This window comes from Dermochelys coriacea, chromosome 3, assembly GCF_009764565.3.
Source record: "Dermochelys coriacea isolate rDerCor1 chromosome 3, rDerCor1.pri.v4, whole genome shotgun sequence".
Lineage (NCBI taxonomy): Eukaryota > Metazoa > Chordata > Testudines > Dermochelyidae > Dermochelys > Dermochelys coriacea.
In genome coordinates, this window is record NC_050070.1 from 195,915,458 (window position 1) to 195,938,072 (window position 22,615).

Below are 22,615 nucleotides of genomic sequence, written 5' to 3' on the forward strand. Positions count from 1 at the left end.
CACACCAAAATCATAACTGCTATCTCTCAGATCTTTTCCTATATCCTCTGGTCCTGCCAGCATGAGGCAGCTTTAAGTATACTGCTCAGTACTCTTACAAGTAAGCAAGGCACGGTACCATTCAAATCTTATTTACCGGTCTAATAGTATTCCCTCATGGACAGTACTGCAGATTCCATGGCAGTTAAATGACTGAGCAGCAAATGTCAAGATTTTAATGATATTCAGTGTACTCTTCAGAAGAGAAAATGCAAAGTGCTGACTATGAAATGTGATGGCTTAGGCAAAAGTGGCGGTACGCAGAGAAGACTGAACTTTGATCTCTTCCGCGGCCTCTATTCTTCTTATCTGCATTTTATAAATGGGTTAGTCATTAAAGAGAAGACTAGAAATGTAGGGGTGTCTCTTTGACATTTAAAGGTGATGAATAGTTGCTTGTAACATGCTTTTGCCCAGACCAACATGGAGGTAAATCCATTTTATATTGAGCATGGAGAAACACTAGAGAAAGCAAAACAGGAAATGCTGCTGTTGCGGTTATGGCTAACAAAGATGGTGACAGGCTGTTGCAGACCCATGTGCTTCAAGGCACCCAATGCAGGCCCAAACCTACAGGCTCTCCGTGCCTAGGCTGTATCTTGCTAGTGAGCCCCATCATAGGGGAAGATGTGGCCCCAAGAAGTTCTTGGTAGTTTGTCTCCAGCGGAACTGCGCTGCCAGGGTGTAAGGGCAATCCCACTGGGGAGCAGAGCTGGTGTGTAGGCACAAAGAACGAGGAGTACTTTCTTTTTGCTGATACAGACTAACACGGCTACCACTCTGAAACCTGTGCAGGCACAGTGTCTCCATGGTGTTGGCTCTTGCATTCCTGGGCTCAGTTCACTGAAGGCATTGTGGGGGGCTGGTGATCTGGTCTGTTGATGTGATGTTTATGTAAATACTGTTCAGTGAGTAAGGGTTTCAGGACTGAGCCCTAAACTTGTAGGTTATTTAAAAAAAAAAACTTCCCTTTTAATCTTTTGAAATAATAACAATTAAATACTCCCCGCATGCCTGCCTTTACTAACTTTGATCATCAAACCAGCAGGCAGGTTTTCTTTCTGTATTGTGACTTCTTAGGAATTCACATGCAACGGAACGGAGTCATGGCCAATAGTCTCAAACCTAAATACCTAAAGTTAGCTCCTGAACCCATGCTTAGGCTCCTAAATAAAAGTACCCTGATTTTCAAAAGGTGCTGAGCACCTGTAGCTCCTGTTGAAGCTAATGAGAGCTGCTGGTGGTGCAGATTACTTAAGTTTGAAATGTTTTGCCCTAAATTCTTTGGTCTCCCATAGTTGGACGATTGACTCGTTCAGTATGTTACTAGATATAACCCTGTGTTACTAGACTGTGTGCAGGCAAAAATCAAATAATTGAAAACATTAAGGTAAGGTTTTAAATCCATTATTTGTATATATGGGAAAATGGACTGACTTTAATTTGACTCCTCACCCCCACCCCCAAAAGAAATAAATACTGGGTAATCTCTCAGTCCCAATTGTGAGAATTACCTGTAACATAATTTATGACGCATACCAACAGGTGACTTGTGGGACTAGGTTAATTGGGATTAATATCGAGGGCATCTAAATATTTGCCAGTAAACTGTGAAAGGCACTCAAAGCTTTGTTTAGTTAGGGCCCAATCCTGCATTGCTGAGCATCTCCTGATAAGTGCTGAACACCTGACTCCCATTAAGTGTTCCTGGTGTTTTGCAAGAGAGACTAAACAGCTACTGTGAGTGTGTTCAAACAAGTCTTTAATTTAGCTGGCTTTGTCGCTACTATGTATGTTAGTTCTATTTCGGGTCATTTTTTCACCCTGTGTTTCAGATTAAATATTCTGTCATATAAATTTTTTGCCTTCCTTTGTAGTTTTTCAAGTGAAAGATTTAAGGTCTCACCTGGGTCACCTTAGACGTGTGGTCTTGTGGTTGGAACGTGGGACTGTGAACCAGAACACCTGGGTTCTATACCAAGCTCTGCTGCTGACTTGCTGAATGGCTTTGTGCAAGTCATTTAATCCACTGTGCCGGAGTTTCTCCATCTGTTAAATGCAGATAATGGTTCCCTGTCTCAGGCATGTGAGGATTGTTTTAGGGTTTTGTAAGGAGCTTTTAAACATGTGAAGTTCTGTGCAAGTACCAGGGCTCCCATGTGCTACAGTAATGGAAAGAAATAATTAATCATTTATTTTATTTATTATTAACCCTAAATTGTTTCGTTGGGATGGGAAGATAAAAAAGGTGGTCACTTGCACAAACACCAACAACTCGCGTGCGTGAGTTGTTGAGTTGAGCTATCATCAATTAGTGGATTGAGTTTAGCATGTGGAACTCTTGAGTTCAGATCCTTCTTCTGTCGCTCACTCTCTGTGGGACAAGTCACTTAACCTGTCTATTCCCTTAAAAATATGAGATCTGTAGTACCGGAAATGATTCTCATTAACAGATGTGGGGGAATAATTCAGGGCTTTTTCTGCAAATAACAGGCTGTTCACTATGTCTGCATTCATATCCCCTGTGTGTTCTGTCCAGAAGTAGCTCTAGTGAATAAGTTTACTGGAAGGGAAGTTTGCAGCAAATTTTAAGGTAATTTTAGAGAATCCATGGTAAAACAGTTGTGAAATTTTAATCACGGGTATTTACACTGGAAGTCAGGTTCTAAGAATTAAACTCATCCAGTCTGGAGACAGAAGCATACCATGTGACCTCTGTGTCCAGTCAAAACTCGCTGTAATATCAAATACTTGCACTTAACTGCTCACACTCAACAGCGCAAGAATTATTATTGAGCAAATAATTTTGAATCACAAATATATTTGATAAAACTTATGTGCTCTGGACAATTAATGATCAGAAAATATATTCTCATTCTAGTCTTCTTACTAAGCAACGTTCTGTCTTGAGGGTCTACCCCAAAGCATCACCAAGCATATCTAGTGCAGTTCTACATCACTTATGTTAAATAATCAGGAAGGGTAAATGAAAACTCTTATTACAGATCCATTCTGCCATGGCAACATTAGACCCTATTACCACACTTAAATTAGCCTCTTTATAGGCTATGTTTTGGTGATTCCAGGAGTTACTTGAAGGAAGTCTAACTGGAATTGTGTGCACTCTCTCTTATATACATGGCAGAAGCAGTTATTCAAGACAAACTGAAACATGGGAAAACAATGTATATGAAATGATTCCACTACTGCAGCAGGTCCAGCCAACCAGAAGATAGACATGTGGAACAATATATGGTTATGCTGGATGTGCACGCTCACTTAAGCCATTGTGTATAGCTGATTTGCAGACAGTAACTAATTTCTTTGACATCTTGCTAATTTATTTTTACCTTTATTATTTTACAGGAAATAATGAAAAAAGTCTGCCCAGGCTCTTGATCAGAGAACTGGAATTTAAGACGACGTCACTAACTAAGCTCATGTTTTCTCCTGATCAAGAAAATCATCCATCTAAAACACCAGTAAAATATGGTGAACTGATTGTATTGGGGTAAGTGTCTTGTTTAGAAATGAGAGTGCATAGCAGTGAGGTCAAATGTTAGATTACTGCAGTGCCTCTGCAATGAAAAGTGAGCCAATCACATGGGGCTTTGATAGGGCTTTGAACTGTTGTGTGGAAGACCTGGCTTTGATTTCTAGCTCCATTCTCTTGCTTTCCAGGCTAGGCAAGCTATGTGGTATTAAACACCCAGCATACTAATGACCACTTCAGAGTTCCCAGTCTGTGGCTGGAAAGACAGGATCTTTGATAACATAGAAGGAAATCCTCCTTTTTAAAGTCTTGTCTAGACTAGGATAAACAAGGTTTTATTAAAAACACGCTAGCTAACGTATTTTAGAATCCTAGTGCAGACTAGGCAAATTGATCAGCTAATGTGTTATAGTACAATGTGATCTGTGGGGGCTGCTCCTGTCTTCAGTAGGGTATTAAAACATGTTAACAAACATACTTTATAAAAACATCTTTTCTCCTAGTCTAAGTAAGCCCTAATTAGAGGAAAGGGGTGTTTGTTATTTATCTGAGATCTTCTCTGGAAAAAATAGTCCTTTTGCAATAAGTGTTACTCATAGGAGTCGTCCTGTTATACAAGCAAATTATTGACTATAATGCTTCTTGTAACTATAAATCTGACACATTTACCAGCTTAGGGCCTGCTCCTGCTCCCTTTGAAGTTGTGAGCAGGATTGGGCCCTAAACGTGCACACATGATTTTCTCCATCTGTTTTTCGACTGCACCATTTAATTCTGTACACCCAGAGAAATGTCTGTATACCATATTCATCTATTCTCAGGCTTAGAGTCCTGTGCAGCTGTCTAGCTGCTTCTTTTTTCATAATTGTTCACAGTGAAACTTGGTTTTTAGATCTACTACACAATACTTGTTTAGCAATCAGTCCAAATTAATTTCTTCATATATTTTATCTGCATAATGGCTTTTTTCACAGGTATAATGGCTCTCTGCCAAATGGAGATCGAGGAAGAAGGAAAAGTAGGTTTGCTTTATTTAAAAGACCCAAGGCAAATGGGGTGAAACCCAGCACCGTGCATATTGCCTGCACTCCTCAAGCAGCAAAGGTAAGTGTGACAGCTTGTTAGCTGTAGGCCAGAGTCTGCTCTCTGACACCAGTGTAAATCTACTGAGCTCAGTGTAATTACCCAGATGTAAAACTGGTGTTGGAAGTATCAGGCCCTGTGTGGGAAATGGTTGGGAGGTGTCCATCCTGTTGGTGCCTTTCACTTATTGAAAAAGAAATCATTTAACACAAACAAATCCAGTGTCCAGTCTCACCACATAACACAAATAACTACTAAGAGTTAAGCTGGTCATATTGTTTGGTTTTCCTCCAGAACATGCTACCAAGGTGTACTTCAGATTTCCTGTTTTCTCAGTCTATGTAACTAGAGCTAGGTCTGTGCTTCCTGTGGAGCTGTGCACTCCGAATACACCTGCTACTCAGTCCACTGGTGGTGGTGGTCAGCCACAGCTGGGGCAAGGGTGAAAGGAGCTGTTTCACAAAAAGTGTTGCAAGGGGCTTAAAATCAAGTGCAAGATTCTCCCTAGGAGGGAGAGCAGGGAAAGTTTTAAACCCAGGAAGGAGCACTGATGGAGCTTAAAGTGTAAAAGGTGATTCTGGCTGGAGCTGACAACTACTGTCTGGGCTCCATGCACACTTGCACTGGAACCAATCCTGCCAGATGCAGAATATTTTCAATGAGCTGCTGAGTGCCAACTGCTCCCACTGAAGTCTATGGGAACTGAAGATGCTTAGCAGCCTTGCAGGAGGTATTCGGCACGTTTCAGATTCAGGCCTATGACTAAACACAATGGAGCCAATGTGGTCCCACTCTCATGTGTAAGGGCTATAGGATCTGACTCTGTTAGTGTCTCTAAATGCTCTGACAATGGGGAGTACCAGTTCATACACCTTTAGCTCAGGGAATTGCATAAAATAGCTGGGTGCTTTTTTAATTGGAGAGAAGTATAGAAGAGGGGTTTGGTTCTGATGCTGTAATCCAGTTGATGTGCTCACAGCTCCTATTGAGTTCACTATTTCTCCAGCCTCACAAGTACTTCATTCACAAGCAGATTATGAAGACGTACTTGTTCAGTTATAGACAACTAGCCATTGTTTTGCAAGTCAAAAATGGCACAAACCTCCAAAACCCCCACAGCCCTGGCTGACAAACTGAAAGTTTAATGTATTTTGCTAGGTATTTTGCATCCTGTGTTGAGTAAATTTCCATTTCCTTTGCTTTGCTAGCAGCACTTACTGCTTTTTGTCCAGGTAGCTTACTAATCACCCCATGATATCGGTGTCTAAAAGGGCTGTTAAAATAAAATCCACTCCTCTACCCCCCGCCCTTGCTGTTGCAAAAGGTCAGGATGGGGAGGTTTTACAAATGCAATGCTAGTATTTTTAGCCTTTGCCATGCTTAATCATTCTTTGCATCTTTTGTGTCTAGGCCAAAGTGTGCCTAACACTAGCCATGACTAATGTGTCTGTCACATAACATGTGTCTTGTTTCAATGTGGTGAAGGTACCAGTTGCGTCTGTTTCTGGATCAGTCCTGCATTATTTTATTTTTTAACTCTGGTGTCTGAACAGGTTTAGCACTGCAGTGACACACCTTTAGCAAATTTGCACCTGTCAGTTTGTGCAGTCATCAAGCACAACAGAAGGCTGGCTATATTCCTAGACCTGAGCATAGTGTTTGTATCCAGCCCACCAATGAGGGCCGTGCCAAGCTACAGCAGCCAGGGGAAATCCTGGAGGGGTTGGGATTCAGAAGGCATTGCCCCTTTCAGAGTTCTGTAGATGTGCAGTGTGCCATGCGCCGTTGTGGATTGTTCCTCCAGGGCCGCTAGAAGGGAGCGGACTTGCACTTCCCAGATTGCAGTGACTGTGGTTGTGTCTGGAACTTGAAGGGCGGGGGAGTACATGGTAAAGAGAGTCCTTTGAACCCTCATTCCCCACCCTCCATGCCCCTACACAAGAGCCTGGCATAGTCTAGCCCTTAATGTTTGTTGTAAGCTACATAGCTTATTTACTATCTCTACAAGGTGTTGCAGAATTACTAATCTGCTGGGGGAGCACCTCCTTATGGGGAGTGGGTAGCATGTACTTTCTTCCACAGTTGGCTAACTCCACTAGATGAGGAGGAGGATCAGGGCCCCACCACTTGTAACTGTGTTAACCAGGAGCATGCAAGGACTGCAACTGTCAGCAGCCGTTGAGAGGAGGAATTAAACAAGGAAGGCTCCTTCCACACTTATGTCTGTACGTATCCCTGTAAGAGGTGGCTTCAGTCTCAGTAGATGTTGGTGTCTTGCATAACCATGTAGTGAGGAGAGCATTTACCTAATGTCTCATTTTGATTACTTCACACTTTTGATTTTAGCTTGGATAAATCTCACCTCTTTGTTCCAAAGCTGAATAGTATTTGAAATAACTAACTGGGTTGCAGGTGATAGTAAAACACTTAGAATTTTCTAGTTTGGAGGCCAAATACAACTCTTATGGACTTAGCACAGCTCACGGAACTTCACACTGATGCTTACTATACTCCACTCACATTCTTTTTAGGGTGCCAGGTCTGGGAAATCTAAGTGCTGTAGTTTTTACCAATGCAATGTTTTTACCAATGCAGAACCTCTAGATTGCTAAACCAGACCATTAAATTAAGATTCAGACAGTGTACTGTGTGTGTGTCATGTTTAAAATCAGTATCTGTCTACAGCGAAGCCACAATTTTTGTGCCTTTTTTCTTGCAATCTTTTAACTTACAAAATAACACGAGCATTGACGTGTCAGTCTGTCTACTATAAGTCTACTTGGGTTGTTCCTCTTTGTCAATTGACTTGTGTTTGTTTTCCTTTGTGATGCTCAAATATTCTTTCTTTTTAATATATATTTTAATTTTCTATAGGCAATAAGCAACAAAGACCAACATAGCATATCGTATACCTTGTCTCGGGCCCAGACGGTGGTGGTTGAATATACACATGACAGCAACACTGATATGTTTCAGGTATGTAAAGCATGTGCAGTATATATTTTTCTTACCATTATAAGAAAATGGCACAAGACGTACTCTCACTCAAATTTTTTTCAGTGTTTGAAGGTGAAATGTGTTTGTGACTAATCTACCAGGACAAGGAGCAGGGTTCTACTCTTCATTCTGCCACAGACATCCTTCGTGGCTGTGGCCAGTCACTTAACTCATCTGTCTTCTATAAAATGGAGAGTAAGGGATAACTGTCTCACAGGGGGAGCTTGAAGCTAAAGATCTTGCTTACAAAGTGCTTTGAGGATCAGCCACTAGTAGGTGCAGTGGAAATGCAAGTGTGACTGGTTGGACCAATAACTATTTTGTGCTATGAAAAAACAGCACAAACTTTTTCAAGAAAGTCTAGTAATATTTAAGAGTGAATTCTGTACTGTGAAATGTTGGCATATAGGGCCCACTTCTGATACACCATTGTAAATCCGAAGTCATTCCATTGCCTTCAGTGGAGTCTGCATATTCAAACAGAATTGGGCCCACAGCATACTTTTAATATCTCTCACAGCTTTCCTCAAAAGTAAAGGGTTTGGTTTTTAAAAATGAGGGTTTGTTCCTCTCCTCTCCAGTGATTGAATCCTGTGTGGAAGTTAAACTAATTTGCCATGACTGAGCTACCAAAAAAGGGTTTTTTTGAACATAAGAATGGCCATACTGGGTCAGACCAAAGGTCCATCCAGCCCAGAATCCTATCTTCCGACAGTGGCCAATGCCAGGTGCGCCAGAGGGAATGAACAGAACAGGCAATCATCAAGTAATCCATCCCGTCGTCCATTCCCAACTTCTAGCAGACACAGGCGAGGGACACCATCCTTGCCCATCCTGGCTATTAGCTACTGATGGATCTATCCTCCATGAACTTACCTAGTTCTTTTTTGAACCCTGTTTTTGTCTTGGCCTTCACAACATCATCTGGCAAAGAGTTCCACAGGTTGACTGTGCGTTGTGTGAAAAAATACTTCCTTTTGTTTCTTTTAAATCTGCTGCCTATTAATTTAATTTGGTGGCCCCTAGTTCTTGTGTTAGGAGAAGTAAATAACACTTCCTTATTTACTTTCTCCACACCAGTCATGATTTCATAGACCTCTATTATATTCCCTTATGTTGTCTCTTTTCCACGCTGAAAAGTCCCAGTCTTATTAATCTCTCCTCAAATGGCAGCTGTTCCATAACCGTAATAACTTTTGTTGACCTTTTCTGAACCTTTTCCAAGTCCAATATCATTTTTTTTTTTTTGAGATGGGGCGATGACATCTGTGTGCAATATTCAAGATGTGGACGTACTATGGATTTATATAAAGGCAACATGATATTTCTGTCTTATTATCTATCTCTTTCTTACATTTCTGTGATTCTGTGTTGGGAATCAGTAAGGCTGGAAGGGACCTCAAGAGGTCATCTAGTCCATCCCTTTGTGCTGAGGCGCAGGACCAAGAATACCTGACTGGTGTTTATCTAACCTGTTCTTAAACTTCCAATGACAGGGATTCCACAACCTTCCTACTCCTATTCCAGTGTTTAACTATCTTTATAGTTAGGCTAGACATTAGGAAAAAACCTTCCTAACTTTCCCTTGCTGCTGCAAATTAAGCCCATTACCTCTTGTCCTACCTTCAGTGCATATGGAGAACTGATCATCATCCTCTTTATAATGGCTCTTAATATGTTTTGAAGACTGTTCTCAGCTCCCCCTTCATTTGTCTTTCCTCAGGCTAAACATGTCTAGTTTTTTAACCTTTCTTCACAGGTGATGTTTTCTAAATCCTTAATTTTTGTTGCTCTCCTGTGGACCCTTTCCAGATTGTTCACATCTTAGTGTGTTTCCCAAAACTGGACACAGTGTTCCAGCTGAGGTCTGACCAGTGCTGAGTAGAGAGGGAAAAATTACCTTCAGTGTCTTAGATATAACATTCCTGTTAATACCTCTCAGAATATTAGCCTTTTTTGTAACTGCATCACATTGTTGATTTATATTCCATTTCTGATCCACTATAACCCCCAGATCCTTTTCTGCAGTATTACTGCCTAGCCAGTTATTCCTCATTTTGTATTTATGCATTTGATTATTTTCCTTCCGAAGTGTAGTTCATTGCACTTGTGTATGTTGAATTTCATCTTGATGATTTCAGATCATTTCTCCAAGGGCATTTTGAATTCTAATTCTGGCTTGCAATCCCTTCCAGTGTGGTGCCGTCCACAGATTTTATAAGCATACTCCTCTCCATTATCCAAATCGTTAGTGAAAATATTGACTAGTGTGGGACCCCACTAGATGCATCCTCCCAGTTTGATAATGAACTATTGATTGTGATTTTTTTTTTCCTTTCCCCAACTAGGTATCTTATAGTAACTTCACCTAGAACAGTGCTTCTCAAGATGTCTGATGTGGGGGGGACCAGCAATTTTTTTTCCCCCAATGTGCGCGGACCACCACTTTGAGTAGCACTGACCTAGACCACATTTCCCTTGTTTGCTTATGAGATTGTCATTCGAGACTATAAAAAGCCTTACTAAAATCAAGGTACATCATGTCTACACCTCCCCCCTCCACTAGGCCAGTAACCCTGTCAGAGAAGGAAATGAGGTCAATTTGGCATGACTTATCACCCTATGTTCCCCTGGATGCTTGAAAACTGATTGTTTGTTCATTTGTTTCAGTATCTTTCTGGTATAGAAGTTAGTCTGATGGGTCTGTAATTCCCTAGGCCCTCTAAAGAGGAGGAACAAATAAGCTATCTTTGTAAAAATGTTCTTCAGTCAGGCTTCTTTAAAATAACCTGTGGCAGTCCATGTGGACTGATGGGTTTATCCTGCCTAGAAAGCAGAGTACATGCAATAGAAGAAATGTATTGACTCCCCACATCCCCTACAGCAAACCCCTCCATCCCCCATCAAAAACTACCCCGAGTGCCTGGTCTCCTTACTCTCACTTTTGTAGTAGTGTAATCCACTCTACCATGAAAATTGGGAAAAGGGGTCATCTGTCAATTCCATAAATGGGTATGGAATTGGAGAGCTCTGGCAGCAAGTTGTTGAATTCAGTAGCACCCCAGTCATTTGGATCTATCTATTTGAATATCCTGGATGGAATAGGGTAAAAACTTCCCTTTAAACTCTTCAAGCATTGTAACAAACCCAACTGACAGGGCAGTCAGTTTCATGCAACCCCACCATAGTCAGGCATGTTGAATAGGTCTGCACTGAAGACATAATTCAGCCAATTGTTTGCAACCAGAAGAGGGGGAACTACCTTGTCAGCAAATGCACTGAAGGTAGATTCCCTCCCCTTTCCCCCCCTGCCCCAAATGTTCTGTTATGGCAGGGATTTCATTGTAAACGCAAGCTTCTTGTACCTTGTCTCTCTTAACAAGAAGGACCCTGCTTTCCAATGCCCCATCAGAACTGGAGGGCGAACTCGCATGTTCCAGGTGTTTTCTAATCTGTATTTCCAATAGGTCCTAAACTTGGTGTCAAGAATTGGAACATGTGGTGGGTTCATGCAGCCATTAGGGGCTCAATCATTTCCCCTCTCCTCCCCCCATGATTAAAGAGATCACTTTCCCACTATTTTGACATTGCAGCTGCTGATCTGGGGCTGACTTAGATATTGGGACTCACCTTTCTGGTGCGACTGCCTCCAGGGGGAAGTTCTGTCGCATCTGACTTCACTACAGTTTTTTCTTTCTATTGGCTGCTTTCTGCCTCCTAAATAAACCAAATTTTAGAGGTCGTCAAGGAACCATCTCCTGCATACTCCAGAAGGGACTATCTCAAACGAAAACAAAAATCTCACGCTGGAAGGGGGGAAAAAAAACAAGAAATCTACCTGAAGATCATGCAGAAAACCCAAAATTATGATGATGAAGAAAAAGCTGATAGCCATCCAACAGAGGAACAAAAGTGAAAACAGCTACAACAACTCCAGAGAACCCAAGACAGCAGGTCCCACCACATGGATGCTACACAACCCCTCAGCATCCTCAACCTATCAGACTCCACCTAATTGAAACTAAAGTATCGTACTCTAAGGGACTAAATTCTGCCCCAACATAGAACCTGATGCCACATTAACATGTGGAGAACTAGAAGAATTCTTCCGCTGACTCTGCCTCAAGGAGTTCTTTCACAGTGAAGATGACGCCACCCACAACTATCACATCCCCACCGAATAAGATAAGAAAAAGAAATAATCTGACTGGATGTCCTACAGCGGAGGAAACCACACACTAAATCATTAGATTGGTTGCTTCAGGAAAAGATACTCTGAAATCCTCAACAAATATTGCAGTTCACCCAATCTTTGTACTACTGAGAAGATAGTAATACAGTAACTGAAATCCAGCCACCAGAAAGTGATCAAACCTGCAACCAAAGGGGATGCCATCATAGTCTTTAATCATGGCCAACAGACAATTCTAACACCACTTATTATAAAGAACTCTAAGATGCCACAACACAATTCATACAGGAATTTAAAATTACCATCAAATCCTTCTCCAAACAACTCCAAGAAAAACTCTCCAACTTCATCCCTCACAAACCACCCCAGATTCTACATGCTTCCCAGGCAGACCCATCATATCTCACCATAGAACTCTTACTGAAGAAATATCAGGACTCACAGAAACGGCCTTAAACCACACCACACACACAACCAACTTCCTCCAAGACACTACAGACTTCCTCCAATAACTCTGACATTAACAACCCCCCAGAACACACACTTTCTGCTATGTGGATGTCACCTCCCTGTACACCAACATCCCTCACCATGATTGTATTGCTGCATGCCTCAAATGCCTAGAAGATAATGTACAACGCTCAAAATTCCACCCTAAACACATTGCCAAACTCAGCCTTTTCATTCTCACCCACAACTTCACATTTAACAACAAATGTTGTCCAAACCAGGGGAGCAGCCATGAATTCTAGGACGACTCCCCCAGCATGCCAGCCTCTTCATGGACCACCTCAGAGGAATTTCTGGAATAATATGCCATGAAACTAATGATATACCTGAGATATATTGATCATCTTCTGGACAGAGCCTAAATGCCCTCAGAAATTTCCCATCACCGATTGCGACACAGGGGCCCATTTCTGATTCACTACTGTGTCAGCAATTCTTATCCGGCCTGACATACTCACTACACCTCCCACACTAGTGTCATGATATTTATTTAAAAGGTTATGTAATATATTTTGAAATTTAATAACACATTGGTCATTAATTTCATTGTGAAATGGAGTAAAACCTCAGTTATGAACACCAGAGTTATGAACTGACCAGTCAATCACACATCTCATTTGGAACCAGAAGTACACAAACCGGCAGCAGCAGACACACAAAAATCAAATACAGTACAGTATTGTTAAACGTAAACTATTAAAAAAAAAAAAAAATTCTTCTGCGTAGTAAAGTTTCAAAGCTGTATTAAGTCCAATGTTCAGTTGTAAACTTTTGAAAAAACAACCATAACATTTTGTTTACAGTTACGAACAACCTCCATTCCCGAGGTGTTCATAACTCTGAGGTTCTACTGTGTATGTATTAACACTATACAAGAAATTATGCAAAAAGAAAAGGAGTACTTGTGGCACCTTAGAGACTAACAAATTTATTTGAGCATAAGCTTTCATGAGCTACAGCTCACTTCATCGGATGCATTGAATTTCCCACCGAATGCATCCGATGAAGTGAGCTGTAGTTCACGAAAGCTTATGCTCAAATAAATTTTAGTCTCTAAGGTGCCACAAGTACTCCTTTTTTTTTTTTTTTTTTTTTTGCAAATACAGATTAACACGGCTGCTACTCTGAAACCCAAGAAATTATGGGTACTCACTGATATTCAGCTTTACAGTCTTCACCCAAACAAAGGGGTAACAGGTCTCTCCCAGACAGGAGGCAATGTCACAGCTATATACCTGTCCCCTATGTAAATTAAGCACGGTGGAATCAAAACAATGGAATCCCCATTTACATACAGGAGAATCAGAAGTGCATAGGAAGGGGGAAAACAGCATGAGGTCATCCTGTCTCTTGAACTTTGGAAGATATAAGCAAGACAGAAGACAGATACCATGTCTGGTATCTATCACTAGACGGACACAAGGGGCCAGGCTCTTGCAAGCTGAGAAAGATGGTTCCTTCAACCAACAAGTTGAAATACCTGGAAATGGAATATAGATGAGAAACCTGCTTAGGTAAAAAATCTTTTATGAAGGAAGACAAGGGAGACCAGCCCCTTATGTTTCTGTGGAAGGTCCTGATTGATAGAAAGTCAGCCACCTGAAGTGTGACACCTGTTCATCAATCTTTCTAGAACACTCCCACAGTAGCATTAACTTCCTGGACACCATGATCATCTTCAACAATGGAACCCCACATGAGACTATATACAAGAAATCCCTAGATCACCACACTTACCTTCATGGATCCAGCAACCATTCGAGGCAAGTTAAGAAATCTGTCTACAGCCAGGCACACGATATACGGGACTTGCTCCAGACAAAGTCTGGGATACTCACCTAAACATACATGAAACCTTCACTTAACAAGGGCACTCCACTGGAGAAGTAGATAGCATCATGGAAAGGGTCACCCAAATACCCTGGGAGAACCTGCTTCAGTACAAGGGTGGGGGGGGAACCCACTGACCACATAGAATCATATAACTGGAAGGGACCTCAAGAGATCATCTGATCCAGGCCCCTGCACTCAAGGCAAGACTAAGTATTACCCCTAGTTTCTCCTAAAGCCCCACACTAGAATTCATATGGGGTATCATCAAACAGTTACAACCCATATTTGATGGGGACCACATCCTAACGAAATCTTTCCCAAACCCCACTTCTGGCCTTCAAACAACCATCCAACTTTGTCTTGCTCATCCAATAGCTAGCTCCCCACCAATCAGGACACACCAACTCAAAGCAACAACAGATGCAAAACCATCAGACATATCTCCACTGCTACAATGATTAATATCACCCACAATACACCTGTCTGGCACGTATAGAACCCATGAATCTTATCACAACTTGTGGTGTACCTCAACTATTCTGTGCATAAAATCAATTGCTACGCTCTCAAATGAATTCCAACAGAAAAATAAGACAAACACCATATCACCTGTGGGCAAACACTTTTCATAAAGCAATCACTTCATATCTGATCTCTCAATCTTCATCCTCAAAGGAAACCTACACACCTTCAAAAGGCAAGCCTGGGAACTTAAATGCATAACTCTGCTAGATGCTAAATTCCATGGACTCTGAGACGCTGCTTTACAACAATTTGTAACACACCCCACTGCCTGCCAACTCTTAATTGCCTCCTACTTTTTAAGTGGTCTCCTACAGCATGTGTGAACCTGTTATGTTTAACAATCTGCCCCACTTGTATTTGGGTTAGCTATCTCTGTTACCTTCCCTAGACTTGAAGATGAGCTCTGTGAAGCTCGAAATCTTGTAGTCTGCACCAACAGAAGCTGATCCATTAAAAGATATATTACTTTACCTACACTGGTCCCATTTTATGAGAGACAATATGACTACAGCAATGCTGCAATCAAATTAGAGGTGGAATAACTTACTAGTTCAAGGGGGTTAGTCTCAGGCGGTAAAATGTCTTTAGTCTCTGAAAGGTCATGGTTTATTCTTGACCACTTTAAAATGTTTAAGTTTAAATATTTTGTACTGTAGCTTCTAAGTCGTGTGTGTTGTTTTTTTGTTTTGTTTTTTTCCCTCCTCAGATTGGCCGGTCAACAGAAAGCCCTATAGACTTCGTAGTGACAGATACGGTTCCTGGAAGTCAGAGTAATTCAGATACACAGTCTGTACAGAGCACTATATCAAGGTTTGCTTGCAGAATCATATGTGAACGGAACCCTCCTTTTACAGCAAGAATATACGCTGCGGGATTTGACTCATCGAAAAACATCTTTCTTGGGGTAAAGAGATGCTTTCTCTTCCCAGCTCAGTGCAGGCTTATATTTAAAATACTAGTTTATACCTCAGAATTACAGATGAATGGAAGTTCTGTCATTGTCATTCCTCATAGGAAAAAGCTGCCAAGTGGAAGACATCCGATGGACAGATGGATGGGTTAACCACAAATGGAGTTCTTGTTATGCATCCACGCAATGGATTTACTGAAGACTCCAAACCAGGGATATGGAGGGAGATATCTGTGTGTGGGAATGTGTTCAGCCTCCGTGAAACCAGATCAGCTCAGCAGAGGGGAAAAATGGTAAGTGTCGTGAATAGCATTTTATGCTCAATGTTTGATATAGATACATTGTTTAAGGCTGTACCTAGGGCTACATAAGGGCCAGAGTATGCTTGATTGACTTAAACAGTATAGGGCCTTACTCTGTATTTAGTCACATTAATTTTAGTGGCTGCTCATGGAGTAAGATGCTACTCAACCCGAGTAAGACCGGCAGAATCTGGCCCTAAATCATTCATTTATTGTTTGTCTACACTGCTGTGCTAAATTTAGTGGCCCAGTCTAGCGTGTTGGTCTGTGAGCAGTGGAAGCTTTGCTACATCATGATGTGGGCTTTTTAAAAGGTTTTTTTTTTTAATTATTTCCTAACCCTCCCTTTTCACTTGCATCTTTACTCACGTTTTTCTCATTTTCTGGGGGAGGGGAATTCCCACAGTTCTTTGGATGTTTCAGAGTTAATGTAATGTAAACCTTGCTCTAGAAAGATTCATGAGATATAAAACCAGACTTGTCTTGATATGACTTTTTTTTTCCCTGAGTAAAAAATTTTTAAATCAGATGTTTTACTTATTTTAAGTTGTGATGCATTTGTTTAGGAAAGATGGTGTGTTGATTCCTGTGTGTGTGTGGTGTGTTTGCATACACTACTACTAACTTAAGACTAATGTTGCTTGCTCCCATGGCAAACTATTGCTCTTTCTTTAATCAACTTAGCTGGTTGCATGATCAGGAAGGAGGAGTTCATGATGATTAGGCATATGTGTGCTTTTGGTGGCTTCAGTTTTAGGGTCCTGAACTTGAGACATAGTTAAAGGTGCCTGATTTTCAAATAATTCTGAGCACCTACCCTCTAAATATCAAGCTCTTTCAGGTATCTCAGATTGAGCACCTAAAATCACTGCTAGTTGAAACTCTTGGCCAGAGCTCCCTAGCCAGGTTTTACAGTTGTTTTCTTCAAAATCTATACAGTCAGTTTGAGTAACTTTGTGATCTCTGTGCATTTCCATCCCAGGTTGAGAATGAAACCAACCAACTCCAAGATGGCTCATTAATCGATCTGTGTGGAGCAACGATGCTGTGGCGAACTGCCGAAGGCCTTTCACGCACTCCTACGGTGAAGCACTTGGAAGCTCTAAGACAGGAAATAAATGCTGCCAGGCCTCAGTGCCCTGTAGGGTTTAACACATTAGCATTTCCTAGTATGAAGAGGAAAGATGTTGTAGATGAAAAGCAACCGTGGGTGTATCTCAACTGTGGCCACGTACATGGCTATCACAACTGGGGAAACAAAGAGGAAAGAGATGGGAAGGATAGAGAATGTCCCATGTGCCGCTCTGTTGGCCCCTATGTGCCTCTGTGGCTTGGATGTGAAGCTGGATTTTATGTAGATGCAGGACCTCCAACTCATGCGTTCAGCCCATGTGGACATGTGTGCTCAGAAAAAACAACTGCATATTGGTCCCAAATTCCTCTTCCTCATGGTACTCACACTTTTCATGCAGCTTGTCCGTTCTGTGCACATCAGCTGGCTGGCGAACAGGGTTACATCAGACTTATTTTCCAAGGACCTCTTGACTAATACGCGTGTCTCCCAGGACTTCGTTAAATTTATAAGCTAAGCAATTCTGATTTTAAACAAACTGTCTATTTCATATTCTCTGGGTTTTGACAGTTTGCATTAAAATGAAGATTATTTTTGTTTTGTTTTGTTACAGCAGCTAAATCCCTTTCTAGATGAGGAGAAGCCTAGAAACAACAAGATTATGGGGAGGAAAGGGAAAGTTCCTGACTTTGTTTAATGTCTACTTTTGGAGAAGGGAAGGGAATTTATACATAGTGAAATTCAATGCCTTCAATTTAATGTTTTTGAATAACATGTCCTTGGTGTGTTAAAAGTTGCTTTTTTGGGGGGGGGCGGGGTATAACTGAGGGTAAATATGGTCAGTTCAAAGGACATTAGTTTACAGGTTGGATGCAAACATTGTAAAATATAGCAACATGTATATTAACTTTTTCTATTTATCTTTATTATTGAAATTATCTTATGGCATTTTGATAGAGGAGCAGCATGGTAGTAGTGTGTGAAATCCATTGACTGGATGCATAGAATAGTCCTTGATGGGGGAAGGTTAGAAGAAAACTGTAGAAGTACCTTTTTAAAATCTAGAGTACTATTGAGTTCTTAGAGTAGCTGAATGCTTTTTAAACAAAATTAATGCAAATTACATTGGTGTAAAAATATGCTTTAACCTCACAAAAGATAATTATGATGGACTTTTTAAAATGTCTCTCCATTGGGTAGGACTATAATAAAAGAACTGGTCACAAGAAAACATTTACCTGATTCTTTGAATAAGCAATTTGAAACTAGGTTAAGGATTTTTCTCCTTCTATTAACTAATCTTTTATTTACCATTAGCAATGTTTGAGGCTTTTTATTTATTTAAACAACAAAAAATGAACAGCCAAGACTCATTTGTTCTTCACTGTTAGAAAAAAGCCGTGAATTAGCCAGAAAGCTGTGTTCAATTTAAAGAAAATTATTCATTCTGCTTTTAGTCTAATCCCTTAATTTGTATGCAGGGTGGGTAGATGGCACACTGGCTTCATATACTTTGCCTTTCAGCTCCACAGAGCTGGGTACAAATATGTATTTAGGTGACAATTGAAGACATTGCAGCCTTGGAGCTAAGATGTTTGTCCACATCCCCAAACCATCATGTAAATTGGCACAATTGGCAGTCTGTGCTCAGGAAAAGATCAGATTGAGATTGAGTTATATTCATGGCTCTTGAGGTGGAGGAAGCTTGCAGAAAAGTTACTCTCACCATGGCTGATTTTAAGTCCGTTTTTAGTCTCACTTTCAATATCCCTCCCCCAAAATGCTCCTCTTTCTTTGCCCCTCCGCCCCCTTCACCCCCCAACAATCCCTCACCAGAGAAGGCCAGTGCATTACATGGAATTTGAGGCTAATCCACCATGCTTTGTGACCCATTCAAATAATCCTTTTAGGATTGAGGTAAGCTTTTTTTTTTTTTAAACTGGTTTCTCTACTTTGGATTGGAAATATGTACGGTATAAACTGATAGTAGCAAATTCTCTTACTCTGTAGCATAGCTTTAATTTATCCTATCACAAAGCTGTTCTGAACTTTTCTTGGTGAAAACAAACTGAATTGTGTTTAGAAGTCATGAATTATTTACTGTCAAGAATTCTTTCTCCATTTTAAAAAGATACATATATATATTGTTTGGTTCACTCAGGAAATGTATGTGTCAGGAAACCTGTATTATAAGTTCAATTAGCTGTCTTGTATAACTGCTGTTACACCATTTCAAAGAAATATAATTGATTTTGACATTTTTCAGGTTTTGTGCATTAAGTAATGAGACTTATGCAACAAGGAATCCCTGTATTGTAGTTGTTCTAATCATTTATATTCAGACTATATATACTGTAGTTTAATTTTTATTTTCAAATTAATTTATTCAAACTATGTGAGTAAACACTTTTTTCAAAAATAGAGATTAGAATTGCCTATTGCTCTGTTGCATTTGTTTCTGCTCATATGGAAAAGATTTAACGAAGATGGAAAGGTTACAGTATTTTCTGAACAGTCATTTTTAAAAGTATCTCCTTCACTTTAAGCATGTTAGTTTCACTTGTACTTAGAGCAGAAAAATCTGATGAGATGACCGTCGGGGGTTTGAGATTTGGCATGTTCATGGCTTGACTAGCACCTCCCTCCCTCCCTTCATGTGAAGGAGATCTCCCTCCAGATTTTGGCAAGGATGAGAAAGAGTGGTGATTACTCACCATCTTCCCTCCTTGGCGCTTCATTCAGAAGAGGACAGTATGGGTGGTACAGCTCTGCACTGCACCCAGACTCCAAAGTCGAAATCCAGGCAGAGGTAAAAAGGCATACCTCTCTCTGCATCTCCTTTTTGAGGCTGATAATTCTGGCAGCTCTTCTTCCTTTTTTAAACCTGGTGTTTGACAGCTCCAGTGCCTGTGCTAGTTGGAGCTGCTTCAGTATCACCTGAGGGGAATGAGGTGATCTCTCTTGGATAGTCATGGTCCAAACACCACATGGCATTATAGGTCAAAACCAGCCCCTGAAATACCTATCTTGCAGCCAGTATAGGTTGTGTTGTGCACAGTCAACATGAAGCACCAATCAGTGATCCTGCAGCCGCATTTTGTGAAGGCATAAGATTCTGAGGGACCTTAAGGTATAGCCTGATCCAAAAGCCCATTGAAGTCAGTAAACCCCTGTTCACTTCAGGCCTTCAGCATGCATTATGATAGTCTAATCTCAAAGTGACAGAGGCATGGATGGCTAGGGCAAGATCTGCATCTAACCAATGTAGTTACATTCTCCTGAATCCTGACTGTTGCTGCTCCCTGGGCATATCTGACTGCTACACCCAATGTGGTCTGAGTAAAAACTAAAATAAAGCCTAATTACAGCAAAACCAGCTTTTAAAATAAAACTAACAGTTTTTTCTGCCCCCTGGGGTGCCAGCTGATGTACTGGGTTACCATTGAGCCCACCTGTTCCACCAGCCTGGGCTCTTATACTGTCCTGCTGAGCCAGGCCCTCAAGCCTCCTCCAGCACACACACAGGTAGGGACACACCCCAACTTCAGAACAGAAAGACAGACACTGAAATCAGCTCTGCGTGGAAAAGTGTCCGCTAAGGAACTGCCCAGATACTCCAGTGCACACACCACCTTGGAGTGCAAACCCAAAATTGCATAGTCTTGCAGGTTGTTTTCCAGTGTTGTCTCTTCCCTTCTCCCCGCCCCCCCTTCCCCTGGTCCTGTGGAAGAATACTGGTATTCTATCATGGAGTCCAGTACCAGGTGATGTCACATGACCCTGCAGTGTCAAAGCAGCCATGAGTCAAAGGCCATTTGTAATATCCCAGGAAGGTGGGAGATTAGCATCTTCAAAGACCTATTGTTCTCCCTAATGGTCCATTGACTGGTGCCCAGCTAGTCAGCCAGACTGATTGCATTCTGTCTGGTGGGCGTTCCCCAGGTGCAAACACTTTTGTGGTACAGCTGTATAGTCGATATTCCTAACTTTAGATACAGAAATCATGCATGCATACCAATAGGATAATCGTATTCAGCAAATCATAACCGTTCCAATGATATCTCATGCCTTATCGTGCACAAAACATCATAGTTTTGCTATAATCATATAACAATATATCTATGAAGAATATGGGGTTTAGTGTCGCAACAACAAAACTTTCATTTTCTACATAATCAATAAGGATGATTGTTCCCTCTCTAGTCCTGATTCTGGTGCTGGCAGTGAGGATATGAAAATCGGAGAAGGAAACTATTAAAACAGGAGCATGAAAAATGTAAAGACGTTTGCCATTAAATCCCTTTGTATAGGTACCTTTTTCAAAATCCATTCCAAACCATAAAGGGAGCTGAGGGTGACATGTTTACCTTTGGTGACTACACTTGCAGCAGTGTGGAGGATACATGTAGCTACACACTGCAGTGAAAAGCAGGCTGTATCCACACTGGTATGTAGCTACACGGGGCAGTGAAAGGCTCTGGCAGGGGGAGGAGGCAGGGAAAGGCTCCTGCAGCTCTCAGCAGCTGGGAAAGGCTCTGGCTGTGAGACACTATACTGCTAAGTATAGCAGTGTGGACAAGGCAGGCACTGCTTGGATGCATAGAGAGCCCTGTAGGGTGTGTACCCTATGGTTCTGGCATGTATTTACTTGCCTGAGCAGTGCCTCATCATCTATGCTGCCATTTATACCTCTGCTAGCTAAGTGTGCAGTGTACTCTACATGCTACCGTGTCAGCATAGCCTTTGTGTTAAGATAGCAGCTGGTTTGTGGGAGAGAAGCTGGGAGAGATCATAGTAGCGCTTACATATGCAATGAACTTTAATGTGTTTGTTTGCCCTGAATGTTACACATTGGCAGCAGCTTCGTTATGCTTATAGCTTTAAGAAGATCACATTTTTATCCACGCTGCTCTTCTGGTGTTGGAAGAAAACACTTCCGAATGAGGATGAGAACTGCAGCCTGGGTAGAACAAACTCTTGCTGTGCAGCCTTATGTTAAATCTATCAGAGACCCTGCGACAGGTTGCATGCTGTTTTTTTAACCTCCGAGTGTATTTGCTTTTGCCACTCCTGTTCATGTAAGCAAGCAGTGTGTTGACATGTGTCCTGTTCTCCAACGGCAGGATTCTTGTATGCTTCAGAACAATGAAGATGATGACATAGTGCCCTAAATCTCATGCCTGTGAACCAAAACCTAGTTGGTCGCTCTAGTTTTAGATGGAGCAGCCTTGACTGGTCTCTCTTTAGAGTCCTTTCAGAGGGCTTTACATTGTCCTTTGAAAGCAATTTCTTAAGGTTACATGTGCTGTGTAATCAAGTTGTAAAATGAATGTGGAATTGGGCCTGATTCATTGGGGGTAAAATTTTCAAAAGTGCATAAGTGACAAGATCCTTTAAAATGCATATAGGCACCAAGGCCCATTGACTTGAAATGAGATTTATGCTCTGAAGTCACGTGGGCACTTTTCAAAACTTTACCCCCTGACACCTTGGTTCTTAACACAGTCGGCTTGGAGGCAAGGGAATGTATTTGTTAGTAACAGCCAATGGAGTGTCGTCATTAAGGGTATGTCTACACCACAATTAAAAACAGTCAGCTGACTGGACTCATGGGGCTCAGGCTAAGGGGCTGTTTAACTGTGACATTGACACTCTGGCT

The 22,615-nt window shown here is 41.3% G+C and overlaps 1 protein-coding gene across 6 annotated transcripts in view; it reads left to right on the forward strand.

Moving 5' to 3' along the window:
- PELI1 (pellino E3 ubiquitin protein ligase 1) overlaps positions 1-19,015 on the forward strand; it is a 55,533-nt gene extending 36,518 nt beyond the window's left edge. For all 6 annotated transcript variants that reach the window (XM_038396599.2, XM_043512031.1, XM_043512032.1 and 3 more), the window contains exons 2-7: positions 3,406-3,550; positions 4,507-4,636; positions 7,490-7,591; positions 15,379-15,576; positions 15,687-15,875; positions 16,867-19,015. In XM_038396599.2, coding sequence (XP_038252527.1) covers positions 3,480-3,550; positions 4,507-4,636; positions 7,490-7,591; positions 15,379-15,576; positions 15,687-15,875; positions 16,867-17,433 — 1,257 coding nt within the window. In that variant the 5' untranslated portion in view covers positions 3,406-3,479 and the 3' untranslated portion in view covers positions 17,434-19,015. The remainder of the gene's footprint in view (positions 1-3,405; positions 3,551-4,506; positions 4,637-7,489; positions 7,592-15,378; positions 15,577-15,686; positions 15,876-16,866) is intronic.
- The last annotated feature ends 3,600 nt before the right edge of the window (positions 19,016-22,615 follow it).